Genomic DNA, 18,741 nt, shown 5'->3' with positions numbered 1-18,741 from the left:
GAGAGAGAGAGAGAGAGAGAGAGAGAGAGAGAGAGAGAGAGATCACCAGCGGGGGAGGAGAAGAGAGAGGAAGACAGAGAATCCCAAGTGGGCTCTACACTGCCAGCACAGAGCCAGATGTGGGGCTCGAACCCACAAACCATGAGATCATGACCTGAGCCAAAATCAAGAGTCAGGCACTTAACTGAGCTACCCAGGCGCCCGGGAATCCTTTTGTATCTTCCTTGGCACCACACTAATCCAGAACTGTCTTCTCTCATCTGACCTACCTCCCATAATCCTACCTACTCCGGTCATCAACTGTCAGATGATTTTTCTTTTAGTGATAAACACAAGATTCTATTTGTGATATTTAAAGTTTTGGTAACTCCTCCTACCCTGTAAATGTGGAAATAAAGGTGTATGTTTCTCAGTGGAATTTTACAACCCACATCAAGAAGAATATAGTTTGAGCAAAGGTCAAAAATTCCCTCATTCATATGTAGCTTTGGCAGTTCACAATCCATAAAATACTGGAAAAGCTCAAAGTGCTACAAGGTTCTTCACTACTTCTAATTTTCTATGGTAGTGAAGAGATAGTTTGTTGTCTTAAAATTCACACTTGCTTCATCATTCCTGTAACTTCAGTAAAAATGTACCCAAACTTCCTGCCTTCTGAAAGTGATAGGACTTTTTGATGGGAGTTTGAAATGGTGGCTGATTACTTTTGAATACTTAAGCTCCACTGGCTGACAGCTCACATCTGTACTTCTGATCCACTGCCTAGAGATCAGAGTTCCCCACCAGCCCCTCCTTGGCTCTGTTAACTTGCTGGAGCAGCTCACATATTTCGGGAAACCCATTACTCACTAGATCACTGGCTTATTATAAAAGTATGTAACTCAGGTACGGTCAGATGGAGATGCACATAGGGAAAGACAGGGCGCTTCCGTGCTCTCTCCCAGCACCTCCGTGTATTCACCAACCAGTAAGCTCCCAGATGATCATTTTAAAAACACTTATCTGAGGGGACACCTGGGTGGCTCAGTCGGTTAAGCGACTGTCTCTTGGTCTCCTGATTTCGGCTCACGTCTCACGGTTGGTGAGATCTCAAGCCCCGTGTGGGGCTTCACGCTGTCAGCGCCAGAGCCTGCTTGGGATTCTCTTTTTGTCCCTCTCTCTGCCCCTCCCTCATGCTCTCTCTTTCAAAATAAATAAACTTTAAAAAACAAAACAAAACAAAACAAAACCCACCTATCTGATCACGTCCTTCCTTTCTACCGTCTCCCTATGAGGGGGTCAAGTTTTGTGGGACCTACAGCTTACAGAATCCGAGAGGTCCTCTTCAAGAAAAACAATACAAAATTAGGTACAGGGTCTTGCAAGGGGCACTGCAAATGGCAAGTTCTGAAATTTCAAGCTTGGTTAGCTTCAGTATAAATCTGCCTCTGCCCACAAATCTGGCCTCATTTTTCTCTACCTCAGGATCTTTCCTCGTGCAACTTCTGCCTAGAAGGCCCTTCCCGCCCCCATTTGCCAACTGCCACCTCCCGGTTTTCTCTGATCCCCCAGCTGGGCTAGGAGCCTTTACGGAGTCTTTCCCAATGCTCCAAGCACCCAGGCAGAGACGCCATTCCATGCGAATGGTTGCTCTTTCCCAGAACCCACAGAAAATCCCTGGAGGAGCGGGGCTCGGTTTGCACCTGAGCTGTAAAGATGTGCTGAGCCCCGAACCTGAGGCCGCCGGAATTCCCTCCTGTTCTCGTCCAGAGTGGCGCCCCCACCTCCCCGGAACCCGCGGGTCTGCCCTTGCGGTTCCGGGCGGAATGACTCGGCGGTGCACGCTGATATGGCTGCGCTGGTAGTGAGGGGTGTGCCGGGCGTGCTGAAGCGTGCGCACTTCGCGACCATCCCGCGGAGACATCGACATAAGAAGAAATGGGTAAGGTCCAGCCGCTGGCCCACGAGGAAACAGTGACAGCGGCCTTTTGCCGCCTCCCCTCGGGAAACTTCTCTAGCCCTGCCACCTCCCGCCACTGTCGGATAGGTTCACTACTCCAGCCCCTCCGGAAGGCCCTTAGCCTCTTTTCCCCGCCCCTCAGGGGCCGTCTCTAGGCTCCTCCCTCTCGCATCTGTTACGTCATCGCCTCTATCTGCCCTGTTGTTTCGTCACAAATCTTCGGCTGTTTTAGTATGTCCGCTGTACCCCGACTCCGCCCCCCTAAGTTACGCCATCACCTCCGCCCTCATTCTTTCAGTTATGTCACCACCACGTGTTCCCCTGCTGTTGGTTACTTTCCCCTTGGCCCCCACTATCCCTTACACTTCCCTTCCTCCCTCTTCCCCGCCCTCCCCTTCTTTCCTACCCCGCCCCCCTTCATCCCTCCCTGCATGACCTCGTCTCCGCCTTTCCTCCTAGAACTTTCGGCCCGGCCGCCCTCACCCCTCGAAAAATGTCTTAGCGACAACCCCTTCCTTCCTGGGTCTCCGCTGCCCACTGGGAAAGGATTCAACCCTGTCCTCACCCTCGAGGTGCCTCTGGCGTCCAGGAAAGGTTACAGCGATCACCCTGCCCACACTTCTGGCCTTTACCCAGACCCAGGCAAAGGATGCAGCGACTCTCCTCAGCCCCTGGAATCTCCTCACCTCTCCAGAGACCCTTTCTCTGGCCTCAGCTGTAGCCCTGGAATTTCTTCCATAACCGCCACGCCCGCCTCCCTACCCCCTCCGGTTCCCTCCCCGCCCCCACCGTCCCCTTCCCCACCTCCACAGCCTCCCCTGCGCCCTGGGAGATGTTCTTTTGAACCCTGTTATCCACTCCTTGGAAGGCCTTACTGCCGTGAGCCTATTATCTCGGGTTCGCCCCCTTCGAGCCCTTGTTTTGACCGGCGCAGCCTTCTGGGGTCACCCTCTGTTCGTCCACGGAGCCCTTATTGCAGCTGGATCAGTCCCCCGAGAACACCGCGTCCCTGTCCCCGAAGCCCTTACACTGACCAGCAGACTTACCTGTGTTACTGTGGATACCCTTCAGCCCTGGTAACCAGCCCTGTGACTTCCCCTCCTCTTCCTCATCGGCCCTCAGGAACCAGCCCAGTGACTTCTCCCACCCTCCCTCATGCGCCATTGGAAACTGGCCCAGTGACTCCACCTTCTGTCACTCATCAGCACCCAGGAACAGATCCCATGATTTCACCTTCCACCGGTCCTGGGTCCCAGGGAACTTGCCCCATCATGTCACCTTCTCTTACTCATAGGCCCCTGAGAACTACCCCCATTATGTCACCTCCTCTTGCTCACCGGCCCCCGGAAACTAGACTTCTAGCTTCCCCACTCCTTTCTCACAAGGTTTTGGAAACTGGGATCTCCCCTCTGCTCTCTCCCTGGTCCTCAGGGAGAAGTTATAATGACCCTCCTCTTTCTCCAGCATCTTCCCCACCCACTGGCAGCTTTTACCATGTCCACCTTAAGCCTCCAGACTCTTGTGAGCCTAAACCACAGCTTGACCTGCCCCTTAGGAAAAATTTCTGTGGCTCCCCACTTTCTTCTCAGGCAGGTACATCTGGCTCTCCCAGCTCACCTCAGGAGAGCTCTTATCACTGTTCCCATTTTTCTCCAGAGGCCCATGTACCTGCCCCCGGTAGCCCTTATTGTGCCATCCGCCTATCCCCTAAGAGTACTGGTTCTCTTTGCTCACCCCCGTCCCAGGCTCCCATAAAGCCTTGCTTGGAGTCCATTTTAACCTGGGAGATTAGTGGGAACTCTTACCTCTTGGTAGAGCCAGGCACCCCGATTTCTTGTGCCCCCTGTCCTCCCTGTCCTCCCTGTCCTCCTTGTCCTCCTTGTCCCCCTTGTCCCCCCTGTCCCCAGGAACCACCTCTTCCCCTCTCCTCTTGCTGTCCTTATACTGTCTTCTCCTTCCCTTCACCCCTGGGCAACCAGTTTATATCTCCATCCCAGTCACCCCCCCGCGGAAGCTGTAATGAACCCCCTCTCCCTACCCCAGTTTGCCCCCAAGTGAAGTCCCCCAAATCCTCAGAGTTAAAACAACCATGTGCTCTCCACAGATGTCGCTCCCTGGTCATCCCTCTCCAACACACTCCTTTTGACCAGCCCAGGGCCCCTAAGGCCAGCGCCTCCCCTCCACCACCGTCCCGCCCTTCTGGTCCTTCTTGTATGGTGACATCCATTACCACTTGCTCAAATCCCTGCCCCAAAGAAATTCCCCAAGGAACTACCTTACCTACTGTGATCCCTAGGACCCTCAAACCTGTTATCCCCACTTGTCTTCCCCTTCGCCTTCCTTTTGGTACTGTCTCAACCAATAGTTATGCTCAGAGCAGCCCCCATGGATTCTCCATAGGACCCCCATGCAGTACCCATATATATTCTGTGGTTTCCTCGACCCCTGATCCCTGCCCACTCCTTGCTTCCCTCAATCAATCCATTTGCCCCTCTCAGTGTCATAAACTGCCCATGGTGCCCCCCTGTGGCATCTATAGCACTTCCAGGGGCCCAGCCCAACCTTATCGCCAGCCTGTGGCACCTCCTTGTTCCACCCACATCTATTCTTTTATCCCTTTGAGAACACCCTTTGATCCTCAAAGTTTACCCATTGGCCCCCAAACCCGGTGCCACCCCGATACTATGCCCTGTGGCTTCCACGTCTGCTCTGTGGCTCCTCGAGTCTCCTGCAAAGAGTGCCCCCAGGTTCCCTTCGGCTGTCCTTTGCCTTCATCCAAGACTTCCAGCTGTAGCACTAATGTCAGCCGTAGCTTAACTGTTATTAGTGAATGCCAGAGCAGTGACAGCCAGAGCAAGAGTTCCCGCCAAAGCAGAAGTCAGAGCCAGAATGAGAATAGCCACCACCCCTGCAGAAGTCGAAGTCAGAGCAAGAGTCTCCATCTTCACAGAAGTCAGAGTCGGAACAAGAGTCCTAGTCGAAAGAGAAGTCGGAGCCGGAGCAATAGTTCCCACCAAAGCATAAATCAGGATAAGAGCGAGTGTCATAGCAGAAATCAGGGCCAGAGTGAGAGCTCTCCATGTAGCAAAAGTCAGGGCCAAATCAAGAGTGACCTCCATGGCAAAAGTCGGAGCCGAAGCAAGAGTTCCTGCCATGGCAAAAGGCAAGGCAAGAGCAAGAGTCCCTCCCACAGCAGGAGCCGGAGCAAGAGTCCCTGTCCCAGCAAAAGTCGAGGCCAGAGTGAGAGTCCCCACCATAGCAGAAGTCATGGTGGGAGCAAGAGTCCTCGCCATAGCAAGAAATGAGGGCCAGAGGAAGAGTTCTGACCAAATCAAAAATGCAGACCAGAGCAAAATTCATAGACAATAACAGGACTGCCAGCCATAGCAAGAGCCCAGCTGTGGCAACGTGGATCGACCTGAGGACTCCTCAGCTGAGGTCTTCATTTTCCTCGTAATCTGTGTTTATGCTCTGCAAGGTTGACTCATGTCTCTCTCTGCTACCCCCATAGAAGTCCCCATTTTGGCTCACACCTCAAGGTTTCTGTGAGCTCCCTTTATCCCATGTTCCTGGGGTATAAGAACTCCCCGAATGACCCTCAACCCTGTGATTCTGAGCATTATGGTGTCAGCCACTGCATGCCATTAGGTAAGTTACCTTATACCTGTCCATCGAATGTGGAGGGTTGATATTTTTTTGTATCCCACCGAGCTATCTGTTGTGGTGCTCACATAAGCTAGGAGACCAGAAAATGCTTTAGAAGATGGAAGGACTGTTCAGAGAGAAAGCGTCTTTTTTTTTTTTTTTAACGTTTATTTATTTTTGAGACAGAGAGAGACACAGCATGAATGGGGGAGGGGCAGAGAGAGAGGGAAACACAGAATCGGAAGCAGGCTCCAGGCTCCGAGCCATCAGCCCAGAGCCCGACGTGGGGCTCGAACCCGCGGACTGCGAGATCGTGACCTGAGCCTAAGACGGACGCCCAACTGACTGAGCCACCCAGGCGCCCCGCGTCTTTTGTTTTTAAGGCTGAAGCTTCCCAGGGCCTTCATAGATTCTTCCAACCTTCGGTAGGCCCCCCTCAAGAGTCCTATTCTGAGCTGCCATTTTCTTAAGTTCTTCTTACTCCCAGGCTTGAGGGAGTGCCCCGCGCCTTTCTTGGTGACCCCACCTGCTGTTGTGAGAGCCACAGCTTGCTTTCTCTCACAACACTGAGACAGAAGGGCCGACTTCCTACTACTTTTCTCTCTCGCACTTCTCTTCTGGCTGGCAGAGGTAGGATGCAAAGGCAGGAGTGGGCACTAGCTGGAACCATGTTGGCTGCAGGGCTCTGAGGTATTGGTGAGGTTAGGTGGGAGGGGAGAGGCAAGGCTGGAAGACCAATAAGGCTGTTCTTTTCCTTTTAGGCTGCCACAGAGCCCAAATTTCCTGCCACTCAACTGGCTCTGCAGAATTTTGACATGACCTACAGTGTGCAATTTGGTGATCTTTGGCCATCCATCCGGGTCAGTCTCCTTTCAGAGCAGAAGTATGGTGCACTGGTCAATAACTTTGCTGCCTGGGATCATGTGAGTGGAAAGCTGGAGAAGCTGAGTGCCAGGGACTTTGTGAATGACTCCATCTCCCATGGGGAACTGGAGCCTGAGAGTGGCCAAACTGCAACTCCATCCCTAGCCTCTGGGACCTGCAGCCCGAACCTTCGATGCTTCACTTTCACCAGAGGGGATGTCAGCCGGTTCCCCCCTGCCAGGTAGGATCTGGAGTCATGGCTAGGGCCATCCTGAGTGTCTACAGGAAGTAGACAGCAGGAGACCCAGCTTTTGTCCCATTTAATGAGGATCCTAATATTGCTAATATTTACTGAGTGCTTATACATGCTAGGCGTTTTTCTAAGTGTTGTGTGTGCATTGTCCATGATCTCCTTTTGTTCTGTCGACAGCACTCTGAGGTAGGTAATATTATTGTTCCTCTTTTATATTTGAGGAGACTGAGGTGCAGAGAAGTTGCTTGCTTTAGGTTCCTTGGATAGCAGGTGATGCAGCTAGGACTTAGACCCAGGCAGTTTGACCCCAAAACCTGCACTTTGAACCTGCTCTTCTCCGCTACCTCCCATCGAAGAGTGCTCTAACTTGAGCACTTAACACCCTCCACAGTTAAAGTGTGTATTATTTATAAGGGCTTTCTCATTTTGCCCTCACAGCCACCCATCCAAGTGAGTGGGACAGGTAAGCTCATGGTACCAAAGAACAAGTGGGACTTGCTAGGGACACCAAGTACCAGAGGGGCGTGGTGGTGAGGGGACTCCTGGTCTTCTGATCCAGTGCTCAGATTTATATAAAGTTGGATGAAAAAGACTCTTGCGATCAAATGCTACATTGTGCTTTAGAAACTGAGAAAATGAGAGCTCAATGTTAGTTGTAGGATATGGGAATTGATCTTTGAAGGACTGATTCACTCATTCAGTAAATAGTTATTGTCTACCAAATGCCAGGCCGTCTTAAGTGCCTGGGTTACAGGTGCAAAAGCCCTCATTGACCTTACAGTCTAGTGAGGAAGATAAGTATTGAGAAACTATTTACAATTGTGATAAGTGCCACAAAAGAAAAGTACAAGGTGCTATGAGGTATTATAACTAGGAGATCTAACGCAGTCTTTTCTGAGGAAGTGAAATTTAAGCTTAGACCTGAAAATGAGTAGGAATTACAGCTGGTGGCATGGGGGTAGGGGTAGGAGTGACAGGCCAAAAAAGCTGGCAGGAGCCAAATTTTGAAAGTCTAAGCCATGAGGGATTTTGGACTTTTTCTCTAAAAGGAAGAGGGAGCCATGAAAAGTGTTAAGGTGGGGAATGACATAACCAGATTTGAATTTTTGAGATATTTTTCTGGCTGCTGTGTGGAAAACAAATTGAAGAGGGGCGAGGCTATGTATCAAATATGAAATAGGGAAGTAAATTAGGAAGCTTTTGCAATAGCTCTAGCTGCTGGCTTGAGGGAGGGCTACGTGCTTAGTAAAGCTAGAAGGTAAGGCTGGAAGAGTATGTGGGGGGCCATGTATGGGAATCTTGAATGCCAGGAGCTTATAGGTTGGGAGAAGGGGATTTTTCTGATGGCCCAGGATTGCTTATAAATGGCTGGACCTGCCAGGGCTGAATGGCTTCAGACGATGCACTCTTTAGTACATATTGCTGTAAATTGCCAAGATCTGTTCTAGAGAACTGGTGGAAAGGGTTTCTAAGTAGGGGAAAGGCAATAATGCACAGTGGTTATAAGCATGGGCTTTGGAGTCAAGAAAACCTAGATTTGGATTCTACCTTCATTACTTATTGGACATTAGCTTTGAATAACTGACTCTTGGTTTCCTTTCCTGGAAAATAATCTGGAAAATGATGGTACTGGTACTATAGCTCATTGTGTGGCAGCTGCTATTCTAAGCACTTGACTTCTATTAATTCCTTTCATTTTCACAATAATCCTATATGGCATGTACTCTTATTACAGATGAGGAAACTGGTGCACAGAGAAATTGAGTCATTTGCTAAAGGCACACAATTGTCGAGCACCTGGGCTGGATTTGAGATGCAGCCAGTGTGGCTCTGGATCCTGGGTTCTGCTGCATCACAGGGCTGTGGTGAGGCCTGAATGGAGTGATGTATACGAGACACCTAGTGTAGTACCTGTGGTAGAGCACTCCTAAACAGTATCTCTTACTGTCTGTGTCATTCTCATCGAAGTTATGCTTCAGGAGGATCACTGTAATAAATTGGGGTGGGAGGAAGATAGATTGGGGCAGGATTAGAGACCGGTTTGGAGGCATTGGTCTTAGGCAGAACCACAGACTAAGCAGGGTTTCCTAAGTTGCCTAGGGTGCTTGGCTTCTATTCAGTGAGGTTTGGGTTTCCTTCTCATCTTGATAGGCTCCCTATAAATCAAGGGAATCTTAACCTCTCAGGAGGTCAAGGATGTATTTAGGGAGTCCAGGAACCTCCTGAAATTGTCTGAAAAACTGTTGTGCTTTTTGTTGTTGTTGTTGTTGTTGAAAAGAGGGACTGTAGCTTTCAGCAGATTCCCGAAACTGTCTGAACCAAAAAAAGGTTGAGTGACACTTCCAAAGGAAGGAACTGGATGAGAATGAGTTTTGTAGACCAGTGCTGGTTGATTCTCTTTTGCAGGGGCAATGGGCACACAGCTTCAGGGACAATCCAGGCATGATTTGATTTTGAAAGTATCCTATTATAGTCTGAGCCTATCTTCGAAGGTGTTACAACCTCAAGACCGGGGATTATAGCTTTTGAAGCAAACCCTCAGTGCTGCTATGTCTCATGTCTCATCACATTTTTCTCCCAGAGCCTTCCTGTCAGGGCAGCAAAGGTCAGGTTTCTGTCTTCTTGAGTCTGTCCCCAATGGCTGAGCTGTGTCTCAGGCAGGGGAATGGCTTATGACAACTGGCCTGGGAGTGACCATTAGGTTATTGTCTGTCGTCCCTCTCTCTACCCACATGGATCCTGCCTGTCTTCATGCCTCATTGGCTCTCACTTGGACTTTCATCACAGCCTCATCACTGGTGTCTGTTTCTTTCTTTTTTTTTTTTTTTAACGTTTATTTATTTTTGAGACAGAGAGAGACAGAGCATGAATGGTGGAAGGGCAAGGAAAGAGGGAGACACAGAATCGGAAGCAGGCTGCAGGCTCTGAGCCATCAGCCCAGAGCCCGACGCGGGGCTCGAACTCACGGGCCGCGAGATCGTGACCCGGGTGAAGTCGGACGCTTAACCGACTGAGCCACCCAGGTGCCCCTGGTGTCTGTTTCTAATGTGTTCTTTCTAGCCTACCTAGCTTTCTAAAACTCTATTTAGGTGATCATGTCATTTTCCTTACAAACTGGTAACTGCCTCCAGGTTACAGTCCAAACTCCTTAGCATAGGGTCCTAGGCTTTCTACAACCTGGCCTCTACCTGCTTTTCAACCTCAATCTCCTCCACTTTGTATTTCTGCTACTGAAGATTTCTCATTGTTTCTGAAAGGAGGTATGAGTTTGCATGCTTCTGTGCCTTCGCTTGGTCTTTTCTCTTCTCTTGGAATGCTCCTGTTTCTTCCTCCATCCCTCCCTTTCTTCACCTAATAGGGCCTATTTCTTCATCAGGCCTGACTCAGGTAACTGTGAGAGGGACAAGTGATGGCGCTCTTCTCTGAACCCAGAAAGCATTTTGTATCTTAATATGTAACCCAATAAGACTGAACTCCTATTGTATGCAAGGTGGTGTTTCAGGTGCTGAGGTTATTCCAGTGAACAAACAAAGTCTCTGCCTTTATTCTAAAGAGGGAGGAGGAGGAGAGTACACACACACACACACACACACACACACACACACACCTGTACATATAAAGTGAACAATAAGTGCCTTAAAGAAAAGTAGTGTCACATAGAGAGATAGGAAGTGATGGGCTTGGGGGAGGGGTGCTGTTTTATTTTTATTTATTTTTTAAGTTTTATTTTATTCTTTTAAAATTTATTTTGAGAGAGATAGGGAGCAAGTGGGGGAGGGACAGAGAGAGAGAGAATCCCAAGCAGGCTCCTCACTGACAGCGCAGAGCCCGATGTGGGGCTCAAACCCACAGATGGTGAGATCATGACCTGAGCTGAAGAGTCAGACGCTTAACCAACTGAGCTACCCGAGTACCCCTATGTATTTTTTAAATGTTTATTTATTTTTGAGAGAGAGAGAGAGAGCATGCGTGTGCCCATACGTGAGTGAGCGGGGGAGGGGCAGAGAGAGGGGGACAGAATCTGAAGCAGGCTCTGGGCTGACAGCAATGAGCCTGATGCTGGGCTCAAACTCAGGAACCGTGAGATCATGACCTGAGCGGAAGTTGGTTGCTTAACCGACTAAGCCATCCAGGCGCCCCTGAAGATTTTAATTTTAAGTAATCTCTGCACCCAATGTGGGGCTCAAACCGACAACCCTGTGATCAAGCGTTGCATGCTCCACCAGCTGAGCCAGTCAGGTGCCCCTTGATCTGTGTTTTAAATGGGTCACTCTGCCTGCTGTGTGGATGAATGAGTGAGTGAATAAGTGAGTGTGGGTCTTAGAAATGAGTTTTTGGTGAGTAGAACTCAGTAACCCCCGAGGGCATGGACTTGGTGGCCTTGACTTCCAGTGGGTCTCCTGACTTGGAGTTTGACTATAAGGTGGTCTCCTCTCTTGTAGGCTTGGAAGCCTGGGTGTCATGGACTACTACCTGATGGATGCTGCTTCCTTGCTGCCTGTCTTGGCCCTTGGCCTGCAGTCTGGTGACACTGTGCTTGACTTATGTGCGGCCCCTGGGGGAAAGACACTAGCACTGCTTCAGACTGGCTGTTGCCGTAAGTCAGAGGGCTGGTGTCTTGGGCAGTGAGGGCTCCCTACCTCACCCAGTCAGGGGCATACTGAATCTGATGGGATTTCAGGTCTCAAGGTCAGAGGGAGTATAGTGCTTGCTTGCTAAGGTGGAGTATTTGTGTTTGCAGCTGTCTCTCCTCTCTCTCTGTGTCAGTTGGCCAAAGAAGATTGCTGAGCAGAGCAAGGTCTCTGGAGGCAGACTAAAGTGGGGCCCTGACCAGTCTATACCTGACACTTTTACCGCCCTGTATCTGTTTACTTTGTCTCTAAGTTCCATTTTCTCAGTCTGCCAGCTAAAGCAATAAGATCTGGCTGCAGCCACCCTTTATAGCTTTATGTCATTCTTCCTCAGACTTTATATGCTTCAGCCACATCCTGCTACTCTCTGTTTCTTGAATAAGCCTCCATCTTTTGCTCATGTTCTATTTTCTCTCTAGAATACCCTCCGTCCTATCCTAGCTGGCCTGCTTATATCCTTTTAGCTTTCAAGTCCCAGCTCAAGGGTGCCACCTCCTGGAAAGTCTTCCCTCATGACCTCTAGGGGCTGGTTGCAAAGTGACGCCTCTGTCTCCTATGCTCCCTTACCATGGGCAGTATCCTAGCAACTGTTAGCACATTAGCCTTGCATCAGAGCTTTACCGGGTATGCATCTTCTCCCTCTTCAAGATTATGAATTCCCTGGGGATAGGCCCAAGTCTAATCGCAGTAGTGCAGCCACCAGCCTGGGCTATGTGTACCATAAGAGTTCACTTCAGCCATCTACTGGCTGACATCCTGCCTTAAAATAGGCAACACTTTTTCTTTGGGGATTTGAGAAATACCCAGAGCAGGACTGTGGTTTTTCCACTCACCCTGCCAGGTTTCTCTTGCCTTGTGCCCTAGCCTTTTTGTTGGACCTGGGCCCTTCTCTTCAGTTCTTGTCAGCCAACTTGCATAATTTGGGTTAGCTTCCGGTCGTGTGGTAGACCCTATGGGTGATTGAGCAAGGTTGCACATTTGATCTTACCTCCTGGAAGTGCAGAGGGAGAGGAGAAAAAGTGTTGATATGGTTTAATGAGTCCAGTGCAGGAGATCCCAGCCTCTGTGCTGGGCTGTGCTGATCTGACTGACTGCTGTAGGAATCCATCAGAAAGGGGATGAATGAGGTAGGGTTACTTGGAAGAAGAGGAACTTGAACTAAGAGGCGGGAGAAGGGCCAAGGAGAAGTAACTGAGAGTTGCTTTTCTAAGGTGTACTAAATTACCAGCACTTTACCCCCATCCTGGCCCCTCACCAAAGTGAGTCCTTGATTCCAGTCGACAAAGGCAATTTCGAGTTTACCTAGTCTAGCCCTCATATTTTACAGAGGAGGAAATTGAGTCCTGAAGAGATGAAATAACTTAACTTTTACCTGAGTTGGAGATAGAGCCAGAACTGGAACCCAGCTTTTTCTGTTCTTAGTTCCTGGCCTTCTGCAAATTCCTCCTGAGCAGAGAATCCAATTTTTACTTCTTTGAGTGCCCTCAAAAATTGGGACTCTATGTGTTTGTGGGAACACTAAGCTTGTTCATGGGAGTGACCAGTCCCAGTGGATAAGGTATATACTCTCTAGTTCTTCACCGCAGCTCCTGCCTCCTTTTCATTCCTTGACTCTGAGGCCAGGTATCAGACCGCTTAACCGACTGGGCCACCCAGGTGCCCCAGTGAGCTCTTTTTTGAATTCACACCTGTCACAAAAGGGAAAGTGAAAGACAGATGGTAAGTTAATTAGGATTAGGTTTGGTCATATAAAACAGAAAATCAACAAATTGGCTTAAAGAAGTTTATTTCTCTCTTACATAAGAGAACTGGGATATCAGCAGTCCGGGGCTGGTATGGAGTCTACACAGTCTTAGGGACTTGGGCTCCTTTTTTCTTTTTGCAACCTATTTTATTTCTGGCTTCCATCGTCAGGATTGCCTCATGGCTCAAGATGGCTCCTAGAACTCCAGTTATCACATTCAAGTTCAAGACAGGAAGAAAAGATTGGGTAAAAGGGGCATCTAATTGCATTAACTTCTTTTGAACATCTCCCCAGAAATCCCACACAATAATTATGCCCGTAACTCATTGACCAAAACTTAGCCATATAGTCATACTTAGTTATAAAAGGAGGCTGGGAAATGGGGCACATCGCTCCCCTCTACCTCAAATAAAACTGGAGTTCTATTAATAAGGAATGGGAAGAGAATATATTTTTGGTAAATAATGTATAGCATCTGCCAAAGATGTAGAGAGAGACACATGATTCAAGAAAAGTAGGAGAGAGCATATTTGTTTAGAAATATTCATACTTGGTCTGCTTTATTTATTTACATATCCTTTCTGGCTGGTGTAGGTGTTTGCCTTTGCAACTCCTGCTCTCGAGTGTCTAGGACTGTGCCATGCACATAGTAAACGTTTCTTCTCCACTTGCCCCTGCCCCTGCCCCTGCCCCTGGGGCCTGCATTGATTGGCTGTGCCTGAGAATTGGTCTGATTCTCCATCAGCACCATTGCTGGTGTGATGTTTTGTTGGGCGATGGCTTTGAAGTTTCTTTATTCTCACAGGCATTTTAATGTCCAGACTACCCACAGCCATCTATAGATTAGTGCAATCCCTATCAAGTTTCCGATGGTATTTGTTTTTCAGAATTAGAAAAACAATGCTAAAATTTATATTCCCACAGGCAATCTCGCTGCCAATGATCTGTCCACTTCTCGAACAGTCAGACTACAGAAGGTTCTTCACAGCTATGTGCCTCAAGATATCAGGGATAGGAATCGAGTTCGAGTCACCTCATGGGATGGCAGGAAGTGGGGAGAACTGGAGGGGGACACCTATGACCGGGTGAGTGATTCCTGACCTGAGACATCGAGCTAGTCGAATCTGGCCTTCCCATCTCAGCTGCAGACCCTGAGTGAGTAAGATCCAGCCCTCCATATTTGGGGATGTAGGGCCATTTCTGGGCCTCGCCAGCTCTCCGTGGGTGATTGAGAGAACACAGCCTTCTTCACAGTCATCAGTAGTGTCTTCATTGGAGACAATTAACAGGAAAGAGTTTGAACCTGACTGAGTGGGAAAAGGGTTATTTCTCAAGTAAAATTCACAGCTCTCTTCCATAGATGAATTTTTTTTTTTTTTGGAAACATAATTATAGGACTTTTTCTTTTGTTTTAATTTTTGTTTTTGTCTCTTGTGCCTAGCACAGAGTATAGGCTCTTAGTAAATGAATGGATGATTTTATATTTCTTACTTTAAAACTTTCCATATTGGATATGATGTTTCAGCATAAAATAATTTTGAATCCTGATCCTGTTATTCAGTATATTAGCTACCTTCAGGGCATTGTATCATTTTGTGAATTGGATATTTCATTCAAATAGCCAAGGACAGAGTCCTAAACCATGAAGGGCACCTGGCTGGCTCAGTCAATAGAGCATACAACTCTCTAATGTTTGTTTTTGTTTTTTTTTTTTTAATTTATTTTTGAGACAGAGAGAGCAGGAGCATGGGAGGGGCAGAGAGAGAGGGAGACATAGAATCTGAAACAGGCTCTAGGCTCTGCGCTGACAGCACAGAGCCCAACACGGGGCTCGAACTCACGAACTGTGAGATCATGACTTGAGCCAAAGTCAGATGCTTAAGCAACTGAGCCACCCAGGCACCCCAAGAGCATGCAACTCTTGATCTCAGGGTTGTAGGTATGAGCCCCATGTTGGATGTAGTTATTACTTAAAATCTCTAAAACAAGGGAAGGCCTTCTTTCTAGGTTGATATCAATTATTTAATTATGGTTACTTGGGTATTGGCTTTGGTTTTTTGACTAGCCATGAGTATACCTAAATATACTCTTTTCCCACTCATTATTTCCCAGTTGTCTACCAGGTTAAAGTGAGAAGCTTTGTCAGGTACTCTGCAATGGAAGGATGAGCAGAGGGAGCACTGAGTGAAACCTCTCAGAGCAAGGGCCTAAGGGAGAGGAGCCAGTAAGGAGCTCTAACACAGTACCCTTTAACACTTGTGGGTAGGTGCTGGTGGATGTGCCCTGTACCACAGACCGCCACTCCCTTCATGAGGAGGAGAACAACATCTTTCAGCGGTCGAGGAAGAAGGAGCGGCAGATGTTGCCTATGCTTCAGATGCAGCTGCTCGCGTGAGTAACAGATTTACAAAAACTGAGGACTTTGTGCCACAGTGCTCCAGGGGACCAGTCACTTGGGGAACTGCGAGCTCTTGCCAACACCATCACCCACAGACGGGTCTTCTGATTGAGGAACTTCCAGATATGATAGGATGGCCTTTCTCTGGAACACACAAACCCTATGTAGTAGGACACACATAGCAGGGTGGGTGGCACAGATTCATTTACGTTATCTTACCTCCACGCTATTGTCAGTCCCAGTGAGTGGCACAAGTTTGAAAGCTTGAAAAAAGTTACTGAAGTCAAGACTCGGTAGGGCTGGTAAGGACTCAGTGCACAGCTAGCACCAGGGTTTGGCCCATAACCAGAGTCAGAGTTCAGGGGATTGCTTCCAGAGGAGAGCCCATGGAGTAAGGCTGGGTTGCTGCTCTCTTTCGAGAACGACTTTTCTGGTGGTATCTTTGGGGGAGAGACTTCAGAAGCTAACACAGCTGCGCATCCCACAGTAGACTCCACTGTGCCTGCTTCTAGCTCCTCTTGTTGTCCTTCTGCTTCTGGGAAGCTCAGTAGTCACTGATTTTCTCTCTTTCTGGTTTCAGGGCTGGACTCCTTGCCACCAAACCAGGAGGCCACGTTGTCTATTCCACCTGCTCACTCTCACATTTACAGAACGAGTATGTGGTGCAAGGCACCATCGAGTTCCTGGCCAATCAATACAGCATCAAGGTTCAGGTGGAAGACCTGAGTCACTTCCGAAAGCTTTTCATGGACACATTTTCTTTCTTCCCATCCTGCCAGGTTGGGGAACTGGTAATCCCAAACCTCTTGGCCAATTTTGGGCCTATGTACTTTTGCAAAATGTGTAGGCTGACATAGCATCACCCGGTTCCCGAAGTCCTGGGGTAGGAAGGTAAAGGGTATACTTCCATAGAGGCACCAGAAACCAAGACCAGTGGCAAAGATGCACTCTGGGTCCTATCTCCATCATGTTCAAGTCTTTGTGTAGACAATTCTCAGCATTAGAAAGTAGGAGTTTTTCTGTCCTGCTGTCCAATTATGGAGCATCAGCAGGTTTCTCACTCACTTATTGTACCCCCTTCCCCCATTTCTAAGCCTGTGCTAAAGGTTCCTGCCCGATTAGGGGCTTAGGAGGAAGAGGAGCCAGTGAGCAGGCCCACACTTTAAGCTGTAAACTTGGGGAGAAGCATTTAGCCAATAAAATTATTGAAGTTCCATAGAGCTGGGGCTGTAGTTGGGGCCTCATGTCAGTCCAAGTACTGTTAGTTCCATTTGTACCAGCTGCTGCTACTGAGCACTAGCTCCTAGGGGTCCAAAGCCCAGGAACTCAGCCTGGTTACAGACCTCTGGTTACAGAGCACCTCTCCCATTTGAAGTGAGTTCTGTGTGATCAGTCTTCAGCAGCCAATGGGCCCAAACAAGCCTCCCTAATTTCTTCAGATGGCCCATGATCTAATTTAAGGAACAAGCAACTAAAAACGTTAAGACAATGCATGATAATCTGCTTACTTATACTGAGAAAGCTCTCCCGAGCTGCACAATGGAAGCCACTCCTCCTGCTGTCCACAGCACTGCTGCCCAAGGTGGCTGGGGAAGCTGCTTCTGCCACAGGGCTGTGCTCCTCTTCTGTGTGTTTCTCCCATTGTTCATTCATCTAGCAAGTGTTCCTTGAGCTCCTGTGTGACATCTCAGCCAGGGAGCTGTTGGAGGTGTAGCAGCTGGGACTGTGGGAGGTGAGACCCCCTCATCCTTCTTCATGCAGCTCTCCTTTTGCTTTCTGAGCACCTCAGCAGCTCCTAGTATCTTCTTTTATGCTTTTGGTTTTGTTTTTCTTGTTCCTGGTCTGTGGCCAAGCTCTGGTTTCCATTGTTCGGCCCACCCCCAAATCCCTGAGCTCTTCCCCAGTGTCACAGGGCCTCATCTTCCAGAGTGTATGAAGTTTGGGTCGATATTACATCACTGCTGACTGCATGCTAGTTATGTTGTTTTTGTAACTTTAACGTAAAGAAGGTAATCCTTTAATGGCAGGGATATTAAAAGTTGCTTGGTCACTTGCAAAATATTGCTTTTTTTAATTAAAAAATTTTTTTCCTGAAAAACTGGTTCTTGTGCAGAAAAGGGAGCATAATTTCAGAATACTTATGTTCCTGGTTCTTCCCACTTTCGTTATCCTTCCTCTTCCTCTTTTTGTCACTCATTTTGTTCTTTATGCCTTTCCTGCTAATTCTTGTTTGGGTATTAGAGGTGTCAGCTGAGAAGGATTCTAGATAAGGTTAAGCCCTCTCTTTTCTTGGGATTTGCATTGTAACTGAGGGCCCTGGAAGATCTTCCAGACTCAAAATCAAGTGAAGCTAGGAAGACGGAGCTCGAGGGAGTAGGACCTTAATTAGTCTCCATATATGGTATGTGGTCCCTGTCTGCTGTTTACTCTGCACTCAGTATTGGCTGAGCCTGGGAGGCCTCAGGTGCCTAGGCTTCTGCCCTGCCTCCTGGGTATCCAGCCTGGTGCTAACTAAATGCTAAGCAGTGATAATTCAAGAAGAGAGGGTCTCTTGCTCCGGGAGTCCCAATCAAATTGATGATAGACTGACCCAAATAGAAAAAGCAGAGAACTACTTTGGAAAAAAGTTTGATTATCTCCTATAATTGAATATTTACTTGCCCTCCAGCCCAGTTATCTCAATACTAGGGATAAATCAAGAGAAACTCATACATGTATAATAGCAGACTTGTATAAGAATGTTTATAGCAATCCCAAAAGGAAACCCAATGCCCATGAGCAATGGAATGGAAAAATAAATTAGAATATTCACACAATGGAATATTATATGGTTGTCAAAACATGAACCACAGTGACACATAACAATATGAACGAATCTTTACAATAAAATATTAAATGAAAAAGTTTAGTCCCAAAAGATTAAATGTAGCATCATGCCCTTTTTAAAAAAAAGAAAACTGAGGGGCTTCAGTTTGATTTAGTTGATTTGGTCAGTTGAGCGTCTGACTTGATTTTGGCTCAGGTCATGATCCCAGGGTTGTGGGATCGAGCTCTGCATCAGGCTCCATGCTGAGGGTGGAGTCTGCTTGGGATTCTCTCTCTCCCCCTCTGTCCCTCTCTCTGGCTCGTGTTCTCTCTCTTCCTCTCTCAAAAATAAAATTAAAAATAAAAAATAAATTTAAAAACTTATAAAAATTTGTTATAATTTACATACAATATAATTGATCAATTTTCAATGTACTATTTAATGAATTTTGATAATCATAT

At 47.9% G+C, this 18,741-nt stretch overlaps 1 protein-coding gene across 1 annotated transcript; it reads left to right on the top strand.

The window, feature by feature from the left end:
* The first annotated feature begins 1,817 nt into the window (after positions 1 to 1,817).
* Positions 1,818 to 18,530, top strand: NSUN4 (NOP2/Sun RNA methyltransferase 4). The gene is made up of 6 exons (XM_047085506.1): positions 1,818 to 1,921; positions 6,346 to 6,689; positions 11,144 to 11,298; positions 14,001 to 14,161; positions 15,343 to 15,467; positions 16,055 to 18,530. Exons 1-6 carry the CDS (start codon positions 1,829 to 1,831, stop codon positions 16,329 to 16,331), a joined length of 1,155 nt encoding a protein of 384 aa, XP_046941462.1. The 5' UTR covers positions 1,818 to 1,828; the 3' UTR covers positions 16,332 to 18,530.
* The last annotated feature ends 211 nt before the right edge of the window (positions 18,531 to 18,741 follow it).

Source organism: Lynx rufus, unplaced genomic scaffold, assembly GCF_022079265.1.
Source record: "Lynx rufus isolate CCGP_SWC_20201006 ecotype Redwood Valley unplaced genomic scaffold, mLynRuf1.p SCAF_2, whole genome shotgun sequence".
Taxonomy (NCBI): Eukaryota; Metazoa; Chordata; class Mammalia; order Carnivora; family Felidae; genus Lynx; species Lynx rufus.
Note: the sequence above shows the minus strand (reverse complement) of the source record. Positions and strands in the feature narration are given on the sequence as shown.